We start from the raw sequence: 23455 nt of genomic DNA, 5'->3' as shown, positions 1-23455 counted from the left end.
CAATCGATGTTTCTCATATCAATGTTTCTCTCTGTCTCTCCCTTTCCCTTCCTCTCTCTCTAAAAATCAATAAAAACGTGTGTGTGTGTTTTAAATGAAGATTTTAAAAGTATCTTCACTTTCTCCCAAGCTTCATTCTTTCCATGGCTGGACGAGAAATGAATTCATCTCTCCTCCCCTAATTGCCCCTCCTCGTTCACCTCTAATATGAGCTACCAGATCCCTCTATGATTATCCAGCTTCTTCCAAGGCCCCTCCTTCCTCTAACAAATTATGATTTACCAGGAGTTTCAACTGTGAAATGGCAAGAGAGGAATTATCAGGACAGTGGAGATGGAGGGAAGTGGGGGTGAGAAATTCATTTCCCCCAATTGCCATTATTAACCTTCCACATACCTGGGCAATAGGCTTAGGAGGTCCTTACTGCTGATGTTCAAGTGGCTCATACCAGTGATAAGATGGACCCCTAACAACAACGACAACCCTAACACAACAGCCTCACACATGCACAGTGGCGTATAGCTCATCCCCTGGTCTAGCTATGCAGCTCATGTAGTGCACATATCCGTACCAGGCTGCTACATTTACCCCCCTCTCTCACGTGAGGACATTGAAGCTCAGGAAGCACGCTTAGTCCTCCTGAGTACAAACCGCACAGTCTCTGAAGACGCCATCCCTAAATAGATGCAGGTCTACTCGGACATGTCAACCAGGGATCATTAACCTGGGCCCCAAGTGCGGGCGGGGGGGGACCTCCCCAAAGGGGAGTCTTTAAACTTTTGGGGGGAAAAGTTATTTTATTTTCAATCACCTCTAACTAAAATTTAGTATTTCCTTTCATTATAAATGTCATCAACAATAGTGTCAGCAGCAGCTGTGACTTTGCCTCAGAAGAAATCAGAGACATTTTATATCTGTGAAAATGTCTCCAGAAACAGTTTAATCTCATCAGGACGTCAAAATTATGGTTACTACTAGAGGCCCGGTGCACGAAACTCGTGCACTGGGGGTGGGGTGGGGGGGCTTAGCCTGGCCTGTGCCCTCTCGCAGTCCGAGACCCCTCGCTCCTTACCGCCTGCCTGCCTGCTGCTCCCTACTGCTCAGCTCGCTGCTCCTTAGTGCTGCCGCAAAGGCTCCCGCCACCACCACTGCACTTACCAGCCTTGAGTCCGGTTTCTGGCTGAGCGGTGCTCCCCCTGTGGGAGTGCACTGATCACCAGGGGGCAGCTCCTATGTTGAGCGTCTGCCCCCGATGGTCAGTTCATAGTGACCAGTCATTCCACCGTTCGGTTGATTTGCATATTAGGGTTTTATTACATAGGATTAGTTTCCTGCTAAATCTTGTTATAGAATGCATTAATAAATCAGCACATATATTGCTATATCACTATTTTAATATTCTAATGACTGTAATTCATGACCATTGGCTTCCTTTGTAATCCTATGTATTTTACACATTTAAAAACATTCTGTGAAAAAATCCATAGGTTGCACGATTGTCAAAGGGGTTTATGGTGCGTGCGTGTGTGTGTGTGTGTGTGTGTGTGTGTGTGCACGCAGGTTGAGAGCTCCTGATCTAAAGGACTCAGGACATGGTTAGGAATTCATCTTGTTCCTTTTACCATATTGTATTGTAGATATTTATGACTTTCCTCCCTTGTTAGCTTTGAGTTCTTACAAAGCAGGAATGGTGTCTTATATTTCTTTGAGTCCTTAGTACCTAGAACAGGAATTGGCACTCACTGAACCATCATTTATAGAGTATCTACTGTGTGTAAGGCTCAAGTCCCATTGGGTGAGGCAAAAGAATGGAGAATTCAAAGGCGAGCAATAATTCATTCATTCAATCAATCATTTATTCATTTAGAGAACTGTCCAATAGCTACTCAATACCAGCCACTGTGGTTGGCTCTGGGGACAACAGAAAAAATGAGACCCAAGTCTTTATTCTCATGGAGCACCCGTTCAGCTAATGGGAAGAAGAGAACACAAGATTTCTGAAGACAGACAAATGGGAATGAGGTCACTCTTTCTGCGGAGTCAGTGTCATTGGGAAAATGTAGTTCTTAAATCTATGTTCATCTGCTCTTTCTAGCCAAAGAATCCAGGGAGAAAGTAACCACAGGACTAGAAACATGCTCTTCCCAAGAGGAAAAGTCTGGGGTTCCCATGGGGATCATTTACCTTGTGTGGTTGTGGTCTTGCCTAGCAAACTTTGGGAAGTTAGTCCTCCATTGCCCCAGATGTTTCAGGGGCTGCCTGTTCAAAGGCAGCAAGCCGATGTCTGCCCTCGCTGCGGTTCCGGTTCCATTACGGTTCAAGGATTCTGTGATGCCATCAATTAGTCAGAATGCACAAGGTTGCCTGGATACCTCGGGGTTTCTTTTTCTTGTAAGAGACCAAGGCTGGGCGACCTCCTCATTTTGCCAAACAGCCTGAGGGACCAGGCTGTGAGAGACATGGTGGTGCAGCTACCTGACCCTGGGCCAGGTCATCGGTCTAAGCAGATGGCGAAGGAGAGACCCCCAGCAGAACTGGGAGCTGGGCGCGTCTTACCATGGAATGGGAGAGCTGGAGGAAGATAACAAGAAGATACCAAGGACAACAGGGTTTGGGGTTCACTAAGACAAAATATGATCAGGTAACACATTTCCCCAGAGAGATCTAACCTTAAAATACAAAAAGATAAATTTAATAAACCCATACAGACTGTCTCCAGAGAGATATAATCTTAAAATACAACAAAGTCCATTTGGATTAATGTAGCACCCACCCACAGCAGTATCGCCATAAATGTTGACTGAATGTATGAAAAAAAAATTTCCCAGAGAACCTCATCTCCCTCATGTGTCGCAGCCCCAGCGGGCCTCTCTCTCCCCAGGGGGACCTCTCTCTCATTCGACTGTGCGATCCTGAGATAAAGTCGCTGGAAGTATTCCTTCAAATGAAATGTGGATAATCTGTTAGAGATATTGCAGCAGATTTGCCATATATTTCCCCCTGTTGGTAAGAAGTTTAGACTAGAGAGATGCTTTCAGCAACTTGTGACCCTGTGCCCCTTATTCCACCAGCAGAGCATGAAGTTACCAAGTAAGCCTCCCAGATGAAATATTAACACCTCGTGCAAAGATTCTTGGGAAATAAATATTTTTTATTAATTTACTGGATTTCATATACCCAATAGTCCTTAAAACAAGTATTAACAATAGCAACACAAACCACATGTAAAATGAAAAACAGGTCCCGCAAATGACACCCTTCCCAATGACACATGGGATTGAGAAAAATCCTACACGGTGCTGACATTACTCCCTGGGAGCATAAAAAAGGTTCCTACAGGCTCCCTGGCAATCAATCCTCCTTCATCCTGGGCCTGAACTCTAAAGTCTTTGGAGTCAACATGACAAGTTAGATGAGATCAAGTAGAGGGCTCAGCCTACTACAGCGATGGCCGAAGCATGCCAGTGGGAGCTCAGCCAGCCAGGCCACATGGCAGATCATGTATTTGCTGTTAAATCCAGCAGCCACAAGACCCAAAGCCATAGAGAACTGACAGGCCAGGCCTCAACTGAAAATTTTGCTGAAAGGGGATCTCTCCAGCCACATGCTTTGAGTTTACAAGTTGGCCCATCTTGGACCCAAATATGCCAAATAGAGCTTTCATGTACTCCCCTTGAAAACCAGTAACAAAATGCTAAGAATGCCCGAGAAACTGGGGTTCTCTTTCAGCCATCCCGAAGGCGAAGACAGCCAGAAGCTTGCCTGTTGGTCCCTGATCAAGTCATTGGCCAGAGGAAAGGCTTGTCAGCATCCAAGGCGCATTGGGCGTCCCCATGAGGCCTTCCTAGTTCTCCTTCTGTGCCTGCTGCAGCCTCTTGGCCACAGCAGTGATCAGAGCTGCTCCCTTCCCACTCCCATCTTCTGACAGCATGAACGTCACATCACATTTAGGGGCTAGTTCTTTCACCGTTTCCTGCAATATCCAAGAAAAGCTATGAAAAAGAGAAGAAAAAAAAACATCATCAGCACTTACATAGGGAATCATCATATTTATAAATTATTTCCATCTAGTTTGTTGCTTCTAGCTTGCTTCTTAAGGATCCAGAACAGCTTACACGGTTCTTTAGATAGCTGTTTTAATATTACCTTTTACTGAGCAACTGCTGATGCCAGAGAATAGTCTAGGAAGGTGTTTCACATACAGAACATCAAAGTGTAACCAATAGTAGTTTGAAAATAATTATTACTATCTTCACTACTTAAATAAGAAACTTGTCCAAATTTGTACAAACTAGTCCATTTATTAAGATTTGGACCAGGCCAGTGTTTTTCCAAACCCCACCTTTTTTGGTTCAAAATTTCCCCCAATTTTTATTTTCAAATGTTTCGGCAAATTTTTCAAATGTTGAAAGCATAGTTCAGTGAGTACCTCTATACCTTCTGCCTCGTCTTAACAAAGTTAAAATCTTTCCCTGTTTGATCCATCCATTCACCCATCTCTCCTCCCATTAATTTTCCCCCAAAGCTCACAGTCTTAATCACAATACTTGGCCTCTCTATCATTTGAGATATTAAATCCATTTGAATTTACATCCTGGGAGTCAGTTACCAGGCCAGTCTGTGGGATCAAAGTGTGTCTGCCAAAGGCCTGGGATGCGGGTTACTGTAATGGCACAGGTGGCAGTCATCTCTGAGGGCCAGCCTGCCAGCGAAGGATCTGAGCCCAACTCTACCACACAGCCAGTGGGCGACTCTGGCCAACCACTGAAGCTCCTTGGGGCTTTGCTGGTTACGTGGGAGGAGAAGGGAATTTTATCAGAGGCACAGTAAGGGTAATCAGTCCCAAACTTCCCAGGAGATAGGAGGAAATGGCTTGGCAATCACTGCTTAATCAAGTCTTTCTTTCTTTTTCTTTTTTTAAATATACAATTATTCAGTGGTTTTTAGTGTATTCCCAAAGTTGCGCAACTATCACCACTGTCTAATCCAGCTGTGGGCAAACTACGGCCCGCGGGCCGGATCCGGCCCGTTTGAAATGAATAAAACTAAAAAAAAAAAAGACCGTACCCTTTTATGTAATGATGTTTACTTTGAATTTATATTAGTTCACACAAACACTCCATCCATGCTTTTGTTCCGGCCCTCCGGTCCAGTTTAAGAACCCATTGTGGCCCTCGAGTCAAAAAGTTTGCCCACCCCTGGCTAATCCCAGAACATTTCTGTCATCCTAAAAAGGAAACCCATACCCAATAACAGTTGCTCTTGATTCACACTAACCCCAGCAATCACTAATCTTTCTATCTTTATATATTTGCCTATTCTGAACATTAATATAATGGAATCTGTTATATGTGGCCTTTTGTGTCTGGCTTCTTTCATTTAACATGATGTTTTTCAAGATTCATCAAAGTTGTAGCACGTGTCAGTACTTCATTCCTTTTTATGAGTAATAGTTCATTGTATGGCTATCCTACATTTTGTTTACCCACCCAGAAGTTGATGGGCACTTGGGCTGTTTCCCCTTTTGGCTAGTATGAATAATGCTGCTATGAACATCACTAACAAGTTTGCGTGTGAACACGTTTTCAATTCTCTTGAGTACACCTAGCAATGAAATTGCTGGGTCACATGGTAACTCCATGTTGATCCTTTTTAGGAATTGCCAAACTGTTTTCCACCAGCCAGGCATTAGGGCTCCAATTTTGTCACATCCTGATCAACACTTGTTACTGCCACTCTTTTTAATTGTGGCCATCCTAAGTGCATGTGAAATGGTAGTTCATGGTTTTGACTTGCATTTTCCTGGTGACTAACGATATTCGGCACCTTTCTGAATGTTTATCAGCCATTGTAGATCTTCTTGGAGAGATGTCTATTTAAATCCTTTGTTCACTTGTTACTTATCTTTATTGTTGAGTTGCATTAAGTGTTCTTTATATATACCAGAGATGAGTCCCTCATCAGATACATGATTTGCAAATATTTTCTTCCATTCTTTCTTTTCACTTCCTATGGCATATAAAATATTTTAATTTTATGGAGTCCAATTTACCTACACTTTCTTTTGTTGCCTATTCTTTTGATGTCATATTTAAAAACAATTGCCTAATCCAAGGTCACAGAGATTTACACCTATGTTTTCTTCTAGGAGTTTTATAGTTTCAGATCTTAATTCAGGTCTTTGATCCATTTTGAGTTAATGTTTGTACACGGTGTGAGGTCGGATGCCTTTTACTGCTTTTTCTTGCCTCACTGCCCTGGCTAGACTTACCCCTGATTTTCCCCTTGAGGCCACGTGTTTTGGAACTGACTCTTTTTTTTTGTTTGTTCACCTATGTTTTCTTCTAGGAGTTTTATAGTTTCAGATCTTAATTCAGGTCTTTGATCCATTTTGAGTTAATGTTTGTACACGGTGTGAGGTCGGATGCCTTTTACTGCTTTTTCTTGCCTCACTGCCCTGGCTAGACTTACCCCTGATTTTCCCCTTGAGGCCACGTGTTTTGGAACTGACTCTTTTTTTTTTGTTGTTGTTTGTTTGGTTTTTTTCTGCTAAAAGTATTACAAAGGGTATTACATATGTGTCCTTTTTTTCCCCCCCACCCTTGACAATCCCCTGCCCTCCCTTAACCCCCAGTGTCTTATGTCCATTAGTTATGCTTATATGCATGCATACAAGTCCTTCGGTTGATCTTTTACTCCCCTCCCTCCTGACCCCCAACCCTCCCTGGCCTTCCCACTGCAGTTTGACAATCAGTTTGAGGCAGCTCTGCCTCTGTATCTATTATTGTTCAAAAGTTTGTAATGGTCTTTATTATCCATGAATGAGTGAGATCATGTGGTATTTTTCCTTCATTGACTGGCTTGTTTCACTTAGCATAATGCTCTCCAGTTCCATCCATGCTGTTGCAAATGGTAAGAGTTCCTTCTTTTTTACAGCAGCATAATATTCCATTGTGTAGATGTACCACAGTTTTCTAATCCATTCATCTACTGATAGGCACTTAGGCTGTTTCCAGATCTTAGCTATGGTGAATTGTGCTGCTATGAACATATGGGTGCACATATCCTTTCTGATTGGTGTTTCTGGTTTCTTGGGATATATTCCTAGAAGTGGGATCACAGGGTCAAATGGGAGTTCCATTTCCAGTTTTTTGAGGAAACTCCATACTGTCTTCCATAGTGGCTGCACCAGTCTGCATTCCCACCAGCAGTGCAGAAGTGTGGAACTGACTCTTACAAACCTCTCCTTGAATCAAGATTCGACTGAGAGACAAAAATCACACAGCCACCTGAGGCAGCATTAGAAGGTACAGTGCTGAACAGCAGTGGCAAGAGTGCATCCTTGTCTTGTTCCTGATCTTAAGGGAAGAACATCCAGTCTTTCTCTCACCAGTAAGTATGATGCCAGCGGTGGACTTTTCCCAGATGCTTTTATACCAGGTTGAGGAAGCTCCCTTATTCCTAGTTTATTGAGTAATTTTATCCTGAAAAGTGTTAAATTTTACCAAATGCTTTGTCTGTACCTACTGAAATGATCATGTGGTTTGTTCCTTGGTCAAGTCTTGGTTCAAGGGAGAGGCTTGGAGGAACCTCAACAAAAATATGTGACCCAAAGGGAAAACCAAGAGACGATACCAGTCAGTTATTCTGAACAATTAGCATCATAGAAAGGGCTGAGGGTCAAGGATTACAATAAGTTCATGCATACACTTCAGCATGACTGAAAACCTGTGTAAGCTTGTTAATACTTTTCCTCTTCACCAAAACAAAATGTAAAACACGACATGAAATGGAAATTATAACTTTCATCACTGGAAGTTTTGTGACGAGCCATTCCTGCTACAGCCACTGCTTAACTTGATCCTCACAGAAAATCCATGAGGCAGATCTGATTTTTGTCCTCATTTTACAGGGAGTAAGAAACTGGATTCAAACTCATATTGCCTGACAGGGCTCTTAATCCTTCTGCCCACTTATTCTGAGCTAAGAAAATTATAACCAGCTCATACCAGACAATGCTCTATGTTATATAAAATACTCAGTTCAATGACTCCCCTGTGAGGCCAGTATTTCCTGAGCACTTTACCTGTATAACCCATGTAATCTTCATGTAGCTCTAGGAGGTAGAGATGATTACTGCCCGCCTTTTACAGATGAGGAAGCTGGGGTTCAGAGGAGATGGCAAATCCTCCCACACCATACCACAGGGCTCAACCTTGCCTGTCAGATTCAACCAGGTCTACTCTTGACCTCAGCGCCCTCCCACCCCGTCCTTCTCAGGCACTCACTGAGGGTGCAGCTTGTACAGGGTGCCGTCCACGCCCACAGTGATCTTCAGGTGCTCCAGCCCCTGGTCTTGCCTCCTCTTCTCCACGATGGCGGCCATGCCTGCGCCACAGAGCTGGGCCGCCCGACGGGACACAGCTCCACACACCTCCTTCACCACGATGCTGTCCTCACACGTGCTGTCCAAGCCGAGCTGCTGCAGGATCCTCCTCACCTGGAGGAGGGCCAGCCGGTCGCTGCAGAAAGAAGAGTGTTATCAAGAGAGAACAACTGAGAAACAACCTCTATGACCATAGAGCAGATTCGACAGGGAAGGGGGGGTGTAGCCAGACAGTAGAATCCTTTGTAGACCTTAAAATTGAGTTCACGTGAGAATATCTAATGCTATGAAAAATGTTTATGATGTATTAAGTGAAAACATAAATTATAAAATACTAGCTGCCATATGATCTTGGTTTTTGTTTTTAAATGATGTTTGTCCTTCACACACACACAAAGAACAGAAGGAAATCTATTCAGATGCTGGAAGGATTGCCAGTAATTCTTATTTTCTTCCTTTTGCTTATGAATAAGCAATATTTAGATAGGAAGGAAAAAAGTGGGGTTTCATTAGCATGTATAAAATTTCTTCCATGATCTAGCCCTTCATAGTTTACCTAGTTCTTTCATGTATGTTCCCTTACTCTATCCTCAGAGCCATCCTTGGGGTTAAGCAGCAGAGCAACTATTTATCTTATAAAGAAGGAACCTGGGTCCAGAGAGGAGCTGCCTGCCAGAGGTCACCCAGCACAAAGGAGGGGAGTGGGGAGAGGAAGCAGAAGCTCGGGCTCTGAGGCTGTAACCCAGGACGCTTCCCCTGGGGTCACTGTCCCACCCATTCCACACGTGTCGAAATGGTCCACAGTCAGCACAGCAACTGCTATACTCCCACTGGCACTCGATGGTATGATTTTATTTCAACCCATAAAGGTGCTTTTTAAAATGCCTGCAGAAGTGAAAGCATCCAAAGCAGACACGTTTTGTGTGGCAGAAGCAAATACTTCTGGAGGCATATAGGTCCTGACAACTTGCTTTGTCCGGAGCAACTTTCCTTGTGTTCAAAAAAGCAAGGCAAAGATCAGTCCATCTGTTTATCTCCTGCACACAAGGAAGCAACTGTTTCCCCCACAAAAGAGGACCCTCTGGTCACCAAAGGCAGTGACTTTCAACTTGCACTTTCAGATTGGATGAGTTGAAGACCAGACCCCTCCGCCCCCCAAAAAAGAAAGCTGAATGTTTGCTGGTCATCACTTCAAAAACACAAAATTGCTGCCGGTGCTGCAGATTCTACCACCCTCTCCTTAAACAGAACTCCTCTGCAGCAGCCCATCGCATTTCCCTCATTAAATGCACTGCTTTCATTTATAAAGAGTTTTCTTTTTCCCCCAGGATGATTTCTGGCTTGCTGGCACCTGGCCATAAAGACCAGGAGAATTTGCCCTAACCTTTAGCTCAGTGGATAGAGCATCGGCCTGCGGACTGAAGGGCCCCAGGTTCGATTCCAGTCAAGGGCATGTACCTTGGTTGCAGGCACATCCCCAGTGGGGAGTGTGCAGGAGGCAGCTGATCGATGTTTCGCTCTCATCGATGTTTCTAACTCTCTATCCCTTTCCCTTCCTCTCTGTAAAAAAATCAATAAAATATATTAAAAAAAAAAAAAAAGACCAGGAGAATTAAATGAAGGAAGTCAAATTGAGAGAAATTCCAAACACAGAGCCTCTGATCACATGCAGGGCTGGTAGGAGAAGCAATGAAACTGCCATGTGTGCATAGCTGGTGGCAGTGGGAACTGGAACTACCTTTTAAAAAAGTGTGTCCAGCCCAGCTAGCGTGGCTCCGCGGTTGAGCATCGACCCAAGAACCAAGAGGTCACTGGTTCGATTCCTGGTCAGGGCACATGCCTGGGTTGTGGGCTCGATCCCCAGTGGGGGGCAAGCAGGAGGCAGTGGACCGATGATGTTTCTCATCGATGTTTCTATCTCTCTATCCTTCTCCCTTCCTCTCTCTCTAAAAATCCATTAAAAAAAAGAAAATATGCTTGCAAACATTCAAGAACTTGAAAGGGAATATAATATGCAAAAATAAAAACCGCTGTATTTAGTGGTGAGCATGTGGGTGATTTTTTTAAATGACTTTGCTTTCATACTAGGGATATATTTTCTTTTTAGGAACAAAGGAGGATCATTTTCTGGCCTCAGCTAACTCCTGGGTAACAGTTTAGGAACCCAGAGCCCAGGCAGGCTGCTGGCCCCTCAGCTGTGAGCACGCCCTGGGGCTGTGGTCCTGAAGCAGCTGGAGAGAGGGGGCAACCCCTCCTCATCTGGCCTTGCTGTTTCTATTCTTAAATCTCAAACCCGCCTACCCCCAGCATGACAGCAGCACATCCAAGTTAGGGCTCTGACACTGAGCAGTGAACTTGACCGCACGTCACCTTTCAATCTGGGACAGGAACTTGGTTTCAAAGATGCCCCTGGTGCGGAGACGCTCTGAAATCTGCCCCCGGAAGAGGAGACCCTGCTTGGTCAGGTCAATCAGGATCTGCCGCACAATCTCCCCCAGGTACATCCCGCTGGTCATTTTCTCGTATCTGTTCGGGGAAGAAGGATAAGGTGGGTGAGAGCAGGAAAACCAGCGCTGATGAATGGTTCCCGGAAGGACATGGGTCGGGTGTGGAAGGCAGACCACTGGCCGCTGCCAGCTGCCTGGTTTGGAGTGTTTCGGAGTGAGCCGCGGCCAAGGGAAATGCAGTGATGTGGGAGAGCCAGGCTTTGGAGCCACGGGAAGCAGGTCCCAGCTCTGCCACATACCAGGGGCACCTGAGCAAGCACTGAGCCATCATCTATAAAACAGGGACCAAAACACTGACCGCACAGGCTGTCGGGAGGCAAGCCTCGGTGCACAGCAGGTGCTGAGCAAGAGCTGGTCCCTCTCCTGTTCCCAAAGCCAACGCCCCTCGGTTTGCATGACACATCTGTTCTACTGGAGATGCTCCTTTCTAGTTGAAGGAATCTGTCCCACTAGAGACTCCGCTCCACCAGGTAATACATTTACACTGTCCACACACACCAGGGTCCTCAAAAGCTGTCACCACCCTGTCCCCTTTCTGCCAGGCTGTGAGCAGCACGAGGGAAGGAGCAAGAGGAGACACGCCTTGTAACCAGCAGGCACTGCACAGGTGTCTGCACGGGTGTGTGTGACCGTCACCAGCCACCGTGACGCAGGCTGGGCTGCCCCTGCCTGCAGGGCCGAATGGGAAGCGGAGAGTGGCCGAGACTTGTGTGTTCTCCTCGCTGATCAGGCCCTAACGCAGTGATGGCGAACCTTTTGAGCTCAGCGTGTCAGCATTTTGAAAAACCCTAACTTAACTCTGGTGCCGTGTCACATATAGAAATTTTTTGATATTTGCAACCATAGTAAAACAAAGACTTATATTTTTGATATTTACTTTATGTATTTAAATGCCATTTAACAAAGAAAAATCAACCAAAAAAATGAGTTCGTGTGTCACCTCTGACACGCGTGTCATAGGTTCACCATCACTGCCCTAACGTGAGCCCAAGATGAAACAGACAGATTATGGCAGCAAATTCAAAAGTGCTGCCCCCTTAAGTCCTCATTCCAAAAATGTAAGCCTCCAGTGGATTCAGACACAGAACTAAGTCAGAAGGCCTCGCCCCTTAAGAAGAGCCATGATAGCTGGATGCCCCAATGTGGGGTTCAGAGATAAATACATTGATCAGATTTTTTCTTTTTTGGAGCAAGTGCCAAGGAAGATGAGGGACCACGGGGCCTCTTCTATGTCGTGCTCTCAGTTCAACAGTTACTAAGGCATTTGTGGCCCAGTCATCCCATTATACTTCCTATCTGCTCAGCTTCTTCACGTGGCTATCACCCATCACAACAAATCTGCATTTCCATCTTACTTTATATACTAAGACACTGAGTTTAGTTGTGACCTGATAGTAAAGCATTTACTCTCTGGTACATCATAGAAAAAGTTTGCCAGCTCCTGTTCTAATGGACAAGCCCAGGTTAACGATCAATTCCTAGCATGATAGCTCTATCCCTAGCTACTCCTTTCTCTCCTTCTCAAGAAGGTATATGACAGTGGTTCTCAACCTTCTGGCCCTTTAAATACAGTTCCTCATGTTGTGGTGACCCCAAACCATAAAATTATTTTCGTTGCTACTTCATACCTGTAATGCTGCTACTGTTATGAATCGTAATGTAAATATCTGATATGAAGGATGGTCTTAGGTGACCCCTGTGAAAGGGTCGTTCGACCGCCAAAGGGGTCGCGACCCACAGGTTGAGAACCGCTGGTATATGAGGATGCAAGCAAAAATGGACTCTACTTTTTTTTAAAGAACCATCCACTGTTTTCAGTAGGGTCAGTAGTTGGAATACACCTCACAGGTGACTGTGACCCATGTTGGGATATGACATCATGTTGAGAACCGGGACTCCCATCCTTCCTGTGGCCACTTCCTCACCCAGAACAACAGAGGTCAGCAACCTGGCAGCCAGCTCTTAAAATGCTGAATTGGACCTCTCAGAGGCCCATCCTGAGAGGGTCCCAGAGTCACCAGGCCCCTGCTCTGTGACACCTGGCCCACAGACAGCCTCTGCCTCCACTAGCCACCCCCTTTATGATGTCCTACAGTTAGAAAAAGGCAACCCTTTGTTCTACTTATTGAAAATTTGTCATAATATTGTGCTTTTGTTCAAATAAGACAGCACACTAACATGTAATAGTAGTTGTAATATAATAAGAAAATGGCACACACACCCTCCCCAACCCCCACCCCCCGCCAAGATCAGGTAAAGTGGTATATGCACAACCCGCACACATGTACACATCTGCCTTCTCACCTTTGTTTGCCGGGATTCAGGGACCCCTCATCCACCTCCTTGTCATACTGGGTCCGGATGTCATCTATGCAGCCGTTATCTCCAAACCCTCCCCACTCTGTGTTAATGCACATCTTCCCTTCGTCCCCTTCCACCACCTCTATGTTCCTCATCTCCTCCATGTAGCACATATTGCTGCCCGTTCCTAGAAGGAATCAGGAAGAGACTTTAGTCTTCAAAAGACACCACCAGATCTTAAAGAGGCAGCGGAGCACAGTAGACAGGACTTTAAGCTTGGAGTCAGACAACTGGATTGGAGTCAAAATCTGAATTGCAGCTTTATACCATTGCTGAGTGACCTTAGACAAGTATCTCATCTTTCAGAGACCCAATTTTTTCATCTGTGAAAAGGAAACAATGGCTGCCTCATAGATTTGTTTGTTTTTTTTAAAAAAATGAGATGAGCTTCGGCTGGTGTGGCTCAATGGTTGAGCATCGACTTATGAGCTAGGAGGTCACAGTTTGATTCCAAGTCAGGGCACATGCCCCATTTGCGGGTGCAATCCCCAGTAGGGGGTGTGCAGGAGGCAGCCAATCAATGATGCTCATCATTGATGTTTCTATCTCTCTCTCCTCCCTTCTTCTCTGAAATCAATAAAAAATATATTTTTAAAAAAATAAGATGATGTTTGTAATTTTCCTCCACATAGTAAGTATTCAATCAATGGTGATAGCAGCAGCAGCATCACCTCCATCATCATCCTTGTTAAGCTATAGGCACAAAAAGTGAGCCTCCAAGTAGTCATAGAGCTAGCAGTCAGAGCTGGAAGGGACCATGAGGAATTTTCTAATGTTTAGCATCTATACGCCACCCTCTTCTCCTTGGCCCATGACCTGGCCTAAGAACTATTCTCAACACAACAGTCCAGGCAACTATTATATGTAATTAAGCAAGTGTCACCTCTTTGCTCACCTAGATATAGCCCAGCCTCTCCCATAGATGAGGAAATTCAAGTCCAGACAGAATAGTAACCTGCCCAAGGTCACAAAGCGGGTGAGAGTTGGAGTGATATCAAACCCCTTATCTGGCATTGAAGACATCTCACTATATCCCCATCTGCTTGTTCCACCTACTCCTCACCTCCAGGAACCCCAGACAACCAACTGGAACAACTTTCACAGATTGCCATTACTTAACCTGTGCCTCTCAGTTGGAATGCCCTTCATCCCCATCTCTACCTGTTCAACTCCCACCCTTTCCCTCACCCCGCTGGAGCCATCCCACCCTAGTCCTTAATCACCGTCAGACTTCTCCTCCCCTAGGTTTCTTTCCAAATCTTCCCCATCCAGTGAACCCAGACAGCTATAAAAGGTCAGAGAACATTGGAGCCAGCTTTGGGCCAACAAGATTCAACTGAGGTCTCCTTCCTCCCAGGATACTCTGCTCCAAGGCCCTAATCTGAAAGTCCCCTTTTTATATATCATTCTTCTTCAACAGAAAGGACAACTTTGACTTACTACCCTTAATGAAGAAAGATACTAAGTAAACACTTAGGAATTCTAGAATCCCAGCCTTAACTTCATCTCTGCCTTGGACAAAGCCAGCTCCAGAGGCTCTGTATAATGGAACAATCTCCCCCGCCTCACTATGTTAAAAATGATCCTCGAAAGAATCAGAAGGGAGTAGGCCAATGGGACATGCCTGACCACTTACCCGCAATCAGGCCAATCTCACAATTAGGATCTTCATAGCCACAGGTCATCATGGTCCCCACTGTGTCATTCACAACTGCAACTATGTCCAGGTCAAACTCCTGCAAAGGAAGCAGCTCTACTGTAGGTGGAATGTGCAAGCCAACTGGACTAGGAGGGGCATATCGACCCAGAGTAGGGGTGGGGTGTGTGCGAGTGAGGTCAGAGTCACAGGGCTGGACGTAGGATGGTAGGCCAAAGGGGTTTGGGGGAAGGGACTAGGTCAGGCATGAGCCTCAACACCATATCGTACGTTTCTCCTCTTGATGGCTTCCCTGAGCATATCCACCATGTCTTCCCCTTCACAGTCAGTAGCCTTAAAGCCTTTGGTCCACTCAATGAGTATCCCCTGAAAGAAAGGAGGAGAAATTCACTTGAGCAGTAGTTTTCTGGGGCCACTGCATGACCTCAACATCTAATAGGTAGTCCAGTGTGTGTGCTTTTGATTGCTTCCATCTATGCAGCCCTAACACTGGGCCCAGAGGCATTACAAAGCATGATGCGCAGACAGGGTCTACTTCTGAGTGGAATAATTGCAGTAATTCATATTCATCAGTGACCAACTCATGTTCCCAGGCCATGACTGCACAGAGCAAAGGCCTGGATCACTTCTAATCTAGCCAAGGACAGATTAAGATGTGATTAATGATAAAGCCACAGACTGTTTATTAAAGCATTGTTCCACAGTAAAACACTAGAGGCATCCTATCATTCCAAAAAATGGGTCTATCACCTTGTACATCAATATAGGAAATGTTATCTATATGTATACAAAAGCCAAGCGACCGCAATGCCTAAACAACCGGTTGCTTTGACATACACTGCGGCCCCAACCGCCCGCGGCCCCTCCCCCCAGCTGCCCTGTCCTAAGGCCCCTAAATAAAATGAACAGTGACTCAGAGGTACCTTGGGATCCCCCTCGTGGAGGAGGGCAGCCCACCCCACGGGGCTGGCTGGGAGTCTGGCGGGGCCGCTTACCTTATCGATGCCTGTCTGCCTGCAGGGAAATGAGAATGTGAAGCCCAAAGGCAGCGGGACTCCCTTGAGGCCCATGTAGTCCAAGAAGTCGGAGATGCACTGCACGATGTGGTCGAACAGCTGCAGGGAGAGAGTGGCAGTCACCCAGGAGGGCAGTGACGGGGGGAGGCTGGCCCCTTGGCGCACAGACCCGCAGCCTGACGTTTACCTCCTCGCCGGTGCCCTGCATGATCTCCAGAGGGATGGCGAAGATCTTGTTGTACATTCGCACTGACCTCCGGCCGCTTCTGATCTTCACCAGGAGGACGCGGAAGTTGGTTCCCCCCAGATCCAGGGCAAGGAAATTTCCTCTCTCTGTGGTGGAGAAAGTGGGGCTCGGCTCCACCAGCAGCACGGAGCAGGGGCTCAGGGAGGCGTGGGGGGATGGAGATGAGGAAAGGAGCAGCCTCGGAGCCTGCCCCGGGCACAGATCCAGAGCACCCGCAGGCACCCGGAGCTGTGAGGCCAGCCTGCTTTTCCTGCACCTGGTAAAGGCCACACACGGTACTTAAGCTCAAGGAGCCTCTGAGGGTGAGTCAGGCCAGGCTGCCCTGAGTGCAATGGCCTCCAGAAGGTGGCTCCGTCCATCTGTGTGGCCTGGAGGAACTGCTCATCATGTGATAGAATGATTCTTCCCATTCCTGCGCTCCCCTTCCCTGGCTTCCCTCACCCCCACCTGGCCGGTTTGGCTCAGTGGATAGAGCATCGGCCTGTGGACTGAAGGGTCCCGTGTTTGATTCCAGTCAAGGGCATGTACCTCGGTTGCAGGCTGGATCCCTGGCCGGGTCAGGGCACATGCAGGAAGCAACCAATAGATGTGTCTCTCTCACATCGATGTTTCTCTCGCTCTCTCTGTCTCTCCCCCTCCCTTCCACTCTCTCTAAAAATCAATGGAAAAATATCATCGGGTGGGAATTAACAACAAAAAGAAATCAAATCAAGTTCAACCTTCAATACCACCCACTGCCTCTCACTTCTCCAGCATCGCAGAGCATCACAGACTGTTCTGGAAAGCCTTTTGCCTTGCTCTCTGTCTCACCCTACCGCAGCCACACTGGTCATTTTGCTGTTCCTTGAATTTGCCAAAGACATCACTCCCAGCCAGCTCTCTTATCCCTCACCCTGCTCTATTTGTCTTCACAGCACCTGTCATTACATGGCATCATATGGCGCTTGTTTATTGTCTGCCAATCCAACAGAACATAAGCTCCACCAGGGTAGGGACTGTGCTTTCTTCACTGCTCTATCACCAAGACTAGAACAGAGCCTGACACATAGTAGGTGCTTAATAAAATTTTGAGGGATGAAGGCAGGAGGATGAACGGGATGAAGGAATGAATAATTGAACAGTATCTCTACTGCTCTCAGTTTTTCCCCCATGTAGACTCCAAGAACGTTGGCCCTGGAAAAGATCTTTGCTGTTGAGAGTTCCAACGTACAGCTGTGTGACCGTGAGTATGTCATCTAAGCTCTCTGAGTCTGTTTTGGCATCCATAAGATGGGAATCACTTTCCATTTATGTAACATACGAAGTGGTTGTGAGGATGAAATGAAATGTTCAAAAGCAAACTACAAGCTAGAAAGCATCCGACCAAGGTCATTATTTCTGGATGCTGTTCATGAGGTTCAAAGAGGTGAAGTAACTTCTCTAAAGGACTGACTCCGCTGTGGAGTGGTCCCTCTCAGCCGAGCACCAAGGACCAGGAGGAGGATCAGGGCTTGGAAAAGTCAGGGGCAGAGAGTGCTGAGGGGAGAGCAAGAGAGCCACGCCTCAAGAGGGAGGAGAGGCAGAGAAGCCGCGGGAAGGCCAGCCAGCCGACTCCAAGTGTCCAGATGGCAGCTCCCGGGGACAGCATCTGGGTCTTCTGTTTGCCAACAACATGGGGTACACGCCATGTTCTCAGCTACACAGACGCACGCGCCCCCTGCGGGAGGCGATCTCTCCACCAGCGTGCACAGAGCAAGGCCGTGGGTCAACCGGCAAATAGATGCAGAAGAAGTACTGACCTTCGACCCTGGCCCCCGCCCGCCGTTACAGACATGAACCCAAAGCTCTTCAAATAAAACACCTAACCGGATTGAAGGAGCTCGTGGGAGTTCTGGGTGGCCCCTCGGGAAAGAGAGCTGTGCACGGCCCACCTGTGCCATCCGGCATCCCGCAGACGTAGGAGGGCAGCATCTTGACGGTGGCCAGCAGGTGGGTGTCCCTCTTCAGCCCATACTCGAGCTCAGCCCGCATCTTGTCCCGCACGCCCACGAGCTGCTCCCGGGTCAGCCGGAACAGAGCCAGCACCTGGTCCACCAGCTTCCGCTGGGCCTGCACGCGGGCGGCCACCGCCGTCACCATGGCTGCGCCCTTGGTGCTGCCACTCTCCGACAGGAAGAAGCGGACGTCACAGTTCGGGACCAGTCTCCTCACCACCTTGTGCAGGCGTTTGGGGTATCTGAAGGCAGGGGTGATGGCAAAATACAGAGCAGTCATACAGGCCCGGCCCGGCCAATGGAACAGGCGCAGGGCAGCATGCGCCGGGTCCTGGGAGCCCTGCTGGGCCAGGGCTCACCCCTTTAGTCGCAGGTGGTGCGGGGGCAGGGAGGGATGGCGGGGAGGGACCGGGCAGCTGGGGCAGTGGACAGGACACTTGGGAGGCTCGAGGAAGTAGCTATTTTACCACCAATATTTCAACTGGTAGGGCATGTCCATGCATAACATGTTGGCCAAACATCATCGCTGCCCAAAGGGGAAGTGCTTTCCCAGCTCCTTCCGGGGGTACCCGCCTGACTCCCAGTACCACCTCTGTTAGCCAGAGAGGCGTGTGCACTCCCTCCTTCTGGGAAATTCTCATGTCCACGTGTTTCCTACCAGAATCCTTCACATGAACTTGGCAATCTCTGTCATCTGATTCCCCCATGTATAATTGGGTGTATTTTTCCAGTCTTCCCACACAGTAGGTATTCAATAGTAACGGACAGATAGATGAATAGATAGATAGAAAGGTGGCCAGATGGCTAAACACAGAAATGGCTGGCCTTGCTAGTCAGGCAATTGGCTTTAGCAGCGTATTTCTTTTAAGAGTGACCCCCGTCCCCTGCCCCCGCCCCCGACCCAAGCAACCCAGCCATCTAGCCAAATGCAGCCTCTGAATTCAGCCTTTCCCCTGAATTCTCAGAACCAATGGGAGACGGCTGGTTCCAGGGAAGCAGCACAGTTGGAGCACCCTGGGACCCTGCTCCAGGGGAGGCTCATGCGCGGGGTGTGGCCGCAGCAGCACTCACTGGGGGTGTATCTTGTAGACGGTGCCGTCCACGCCCACCGTGGTCCGGAGCCGCACCAGCTTCTTGTTCTCCCGGAGGCGAGTCAGGATGGCCGCCAGGGCCGCCGCACAGAGATTGGCCGAGCGGAAGGAGACGATGGTGCAGACATGCTGGACCGCGATGCAGTCGGCCTCCGAAGGCTCCAGGCCCAGGTTCGTGAGGATCTCTCGTGTGTTGGCAAGGCCTTCTTTATACCTGGCCGGGGACAGGAATGAGAGGACCGCCCTTTTCCCTCCATGGAGAGAACCAGCTTTCTCACCTCTCAGGACCGTGAATAGAAACAGGCTGGCACATAGTAATCTAATAACAACAACATCAGGAGGGATCATAGGAGCCACCACTTGTTGAGCACTCACTATGCGCCAGCACTTGTCTAAGGATTTGTTTGACAGGTATTAACTCAACGCTCACAACACTCCTGGGGGAATTCTGTCATTACCCGATTGCTCAGAAGAAGGGACCTGAGGCACAGAGAGGGCTAGTAACTTGTCCACAGTCACACAGCTAGTAAGTGCACGGCTCGGGATTTGAACTCAGGCAGTTAGATTAGAGTCTACCCTTTTACCCACCTTGTACTATACCGTGTGCTATACTGCCTTTCACCGAAACTCAGGCCCTGCCAAGCTCTGCACAAATACAGACACTGGGAGTCACACGCCATTTTGCTGAGCTCAGAATCTAAACTGATTACAAAGCTCAGGGCAATGCCAGGGTTTCTCCGCTGGAGGAACCGGACCATAAGTTGGCTGGGGCCGTGCCCCACTGCAGGGACCTGTGTGTGAGGCCTCAGAGCCCCAAAGCCAAAGCCAGCCCCCAGCAGGACCAGGTAGAGAAGGCTCTTGCTATGGCAGGAGTTCGTAACTTGGATTCCATGCGTGGGCTTTAATGGGTCTAAGGATGCCCTGATATCATAAGTAAAATTGTGTGCAAATGTGCCTTCTGGGAAGAAAGGGCGCAGAACTTGAATCTGATCCTCAAAGGGGTCTGTGACCCTAAACATTTTAAAAATCACAGCGTTAGGGGAAGCAGAAGGCAACAAAACATGAGGAGGGTAGACCTCCGTCGGCTGAATCCCAGGCTGATGAAACCCACAAGAAGCCACAGCTGAGTCACGACAGGCACTGCTAACCCTCCTCAGCTGTAATCAGGTCTAAAATCATCCTGGTGAGGCCCTAGCTGGTTTGGCTCAATGGATAGAGCGTCAGCCTGCAGACTGAAGGATCCCGGGTTCGATTTCAGTCAAGGACACATGCCTGGGTTGCAGGCTCGATCCCCAGTAGGGGGCGTGCAGGAGGCAGCCAATGAATGATTCTCTCTCATCATCAGTGTTTCTAACTCTCTCTCCCTCTCCCTTCCTCTCTGAAATCAATAAAAATATATTTTAAAAAAATAAAAACAAATCACCCTGATGAGGAAGAAGACCTGGTCCCTTCCCTTCTGCTGTACCCCTCTCATGAGAAGACAGCACCCTGGCCACCCACCCTGCACGAAGCCTCTGTGTCCAGATGGGAGGGACCCTCCAGAGCTTACTTCTCCATGGCAGCCACGTGCCGTGTTTCAATCTTGCCCTTAGTGTGGAGACTGGAGGACTTCTTGCCGCCAAACAGGAGTCCTGCCTTGGTCATCTTCACCAAGATGAGCCTGACAAGTTCGCCGAGGTACAGGCCGCTGATCATCTTCTCAAACCTACAATTTGGTGAGCAGATCAGTGCCAGGAGCGCCTCTGGTTATGTAACATCCTTTCCCAAAGCCGGAGCCTGAGCAGTGGAGGGGCTGCTCCCAGGTGAGGAGGCCTCGGTCCCCGTCCCAGCTTGGGGTGCCCTCTCCTCACCTGTAGGGGGGACTAGACTAAAGGAGACCTAAGATTCTTTCCTGCTCACAAAGCACTTGATCCCAATCACCTCTGGCCATGGCGGTGTCATTCTCATATTGGGCATTAGAATCTCAACTTTAGAGACCCACACTTTCCCAATCATGGCGTGACAAAGCCAAATTCAGACGCTTCCAGCTCCCACACCATGCTTCTGTCCCCGAGAGAAAGATGCTGTGTCTGTGACTGGCCTTGGATAGCTAGCTCAGAGAGGTGCCACAAGAATGTGGGTGAACTATCCCACCAGGCTGCCCACACCTGAGTCCGCATCCATCGAGCAATTACTAATCATTTCCCAGGTAAACTATTAACTAGAATGTTTATTCTCCAAATGTAATAAGATAGGAAATCAAGGACATCCTGTTTCCTAATCTATTTCATTATTTTAAAAAATTTAGAACATTGCAGAAGCAGAAGGCAACAGGAATCCAGGTTGGCTTTGAGGGAATGGAAATTATTTTAAGTGAAAGGGAGAGGGCGAGGATGGTCAAGTCCTTGGGCCAGGACTGCTCCGCATCTCCAGGGAAAGGGGTGTGTGCTGGGGAGCAGGTGCATCCAAAGCAGGAATTTACTTTCCAGGTGTGGAGTTCTGTGTTTAAATATTTTCTAGGAGGTACTTTTCACCAGGCTTCTTGGAAAAATGGTTTGATCCCAGGGCCGGGGCTGGGAAAAGACACCATCTTCTTCTGGGCCAGGAGAAAAAAGGTGATGGGAACATGTCAAAGGATGTAGGGACCAGCTTGAAGGGGATTCCACTGGCCAAGTGTGAAAAATTTGAACATCAAAATAAATAATGATAGGAAGAAATTATAACCTATGAAATAAAACAATTCTACGTGTCCAAATTGGTCTGACTAGATCAATGGAGGGGATAAGAAAGCTCTTTCTCACGGTGAAATAACAATGCATGAACAGAGGAAATGATGCATTGGAATTCATCCATGGATGCTGAAGCTAGAAAATGAAGGTTTCATGAGAAACAGGATGTTTCCATAATCCCAAATATCTCTTCACCAGACACTCATTCCAGAGGGAATCATAGTAAACATATGGTGGAGAAACTGTTGCATTTCCCCTTAACCAGGTGGTTCAGGTAGCATCACCGGTAACTGAGCAAACACGCGCCTCCAGATATACATGTCATGTGGGAAGTTCCTGCCAAAAACCCATCACCAGAACCTAATCACAAGGAAACATCAGACAAACCCAAACTGAGGGACATTCTGTAAAATAAACGGCTTTGTATGCGTCAAGATCGTGAAAAACAGAGATCCCACAGAAGTGTTCAAGATGAAAGGAGGCTAACGAGACCTGGCAGAAAACGCAGTGTGCGATCCTGGGTTGGAGCCTGGGCCAGAACCACTTGTTTCTTTTTGATAAAGGACATTAGTGGGCCAGCTGGTGAATTTTGAATCAGGTCTGTAAATTAGATATTGAACTTATTACGTATTGATGCCCTAATTTTGATCATTATACTTAGCTTATGTAAGAGAAGGTACTTGTTTTCAGGCAATACACTCTGACTTATTGAGGAGTGAAGGGATGTTATGTATGCAACTTAGTCTCAAAGGTTCAGAAAAATAATTTCACACAGACGTGTGTATTTTATATGTATAGAGACATATACACACAAACATACAGAGAATGTTACTACTTAGGAAATCTGAATGAAGGGGAATTTCATATGATATTCACAACTTTTCTATAAGTCTGAAATTATTTTTTTTTAAGTTTAGTTTTTTTCCATTCAACACTTAATGAGTTGCAATAATGTGTACGTGCCGGCAGGAAGGAGAAGTCGCGTGTGCAGCCTGCCTTCAGGGAGCAGCGTGTAGACAGCCTGAGGCAGCCCCGGGACCTCCACGGCAGGAGGTGTGGGGTGCGGTCTGAGAAAGGGCCAGGAGCCCGAGGCTGGGAGGAGTCACCAGGTGCTGTGGGCCAGGCCCCCGAGGCAGCAGCATGTCGGGAGCCCCGGAAACACAGCGAGGCACTAGGCTGATCCTGCTTCCTCGGGCTGCACTGGTCCGTTGGTGGCCACTCACCAAATGCACCCAGAGGGCAAGACCGGAGCCATCGGGGTCGCCCCTGCCTCGCACACACATGCTCCATGCACGCGGACCGAGTGAGGCGGAGGGTTATGACCGAGGCAAACCACTGCACATCCTTGGCGTCACTTTCCTCATCTGCCCCGCGAAACTGAAATACAGACCTGGCCTCACACACTCACTGGGACGGGTAACTAGTCACAACTGAAAGCCTCCCAGGCATCAAGTGTCCCCGAGGGACTGGGTGTTTCCTGGTGCCGATGCTGATGCCCAGACTCCAGCA

General features: G+C 47.6%; 1 protein-coding gene across 2 annotated transcripts in view; it reads right to left on the bottom strand.

Moving 5' to 3' along the window:
* Positions 1-3130: 3130 nt before the first annotated feature.
* The window catches only part of HKDC1 (hexokinase domain containing 1), a 39756-nt gene continuing 19431 nt past the window's right edge, over positions 3131-23455 (bottom strand). For both annotated transcript variants that reach the window (XM_005876815.2, XM_014548179.1), the window contains exons 8-18: positions 20788-20943; positions 19219-19452; positions 18085-18389; positions 16115-16260; positions 15907-16026; positions 15182-15277; positions 14891-14990; positions 13198-13381; positions 10757-10912; positions 8289-8522; positions 3131-3992 (exon numbers count right to left, since the gene is read on the bottom strand). In XM_005876815.2, coding sequence (XP_005876877.1) covers positions 3845-3992; positions 8289-8522; positions 10757-10912; positions 13198-13381; positions 14891-14990; positions 15182-15277; positions 15907-16026; positions 16115-16260; positions 18085-18389; positions 19219-19452; positions 20788-20943 — 1879 coding nt within the window. In that variant the 3' untranslated portion in view covers positions 3131-3844. The remainder of the gene's footprint in view (positions 3993-8288; positions 8523-10756; positions 10913-13197; positions 13382-14890; positions 14991-15181; positions 15278-15906; positions 16027-16114; positions 16261-18084; positions 18390-19218; positions 19453-20787; positions 20944-23455) is intronic.

The sequence above is a fragment of the Myotis brandtii genome, unplaced genomic scaffold, assembly GCF_000412655.1.
Source record: "Myotis brandtii unplaced genomic scaffold, ASM41265v1 scaffold499, whole genome shotgun sequence".
NCBI classification, from domain to species: Eukaryota; Metazoa; Chordata; class Mammalia; order Chiroptera; family Vespertilionidae; genus Myotis; species Myotis brandtii.
The sequence above is the reverse complement of the archived record's forward strand: the minus strand, read 5'-3'. Positions and strand labels throughout refer to the sequence as shown.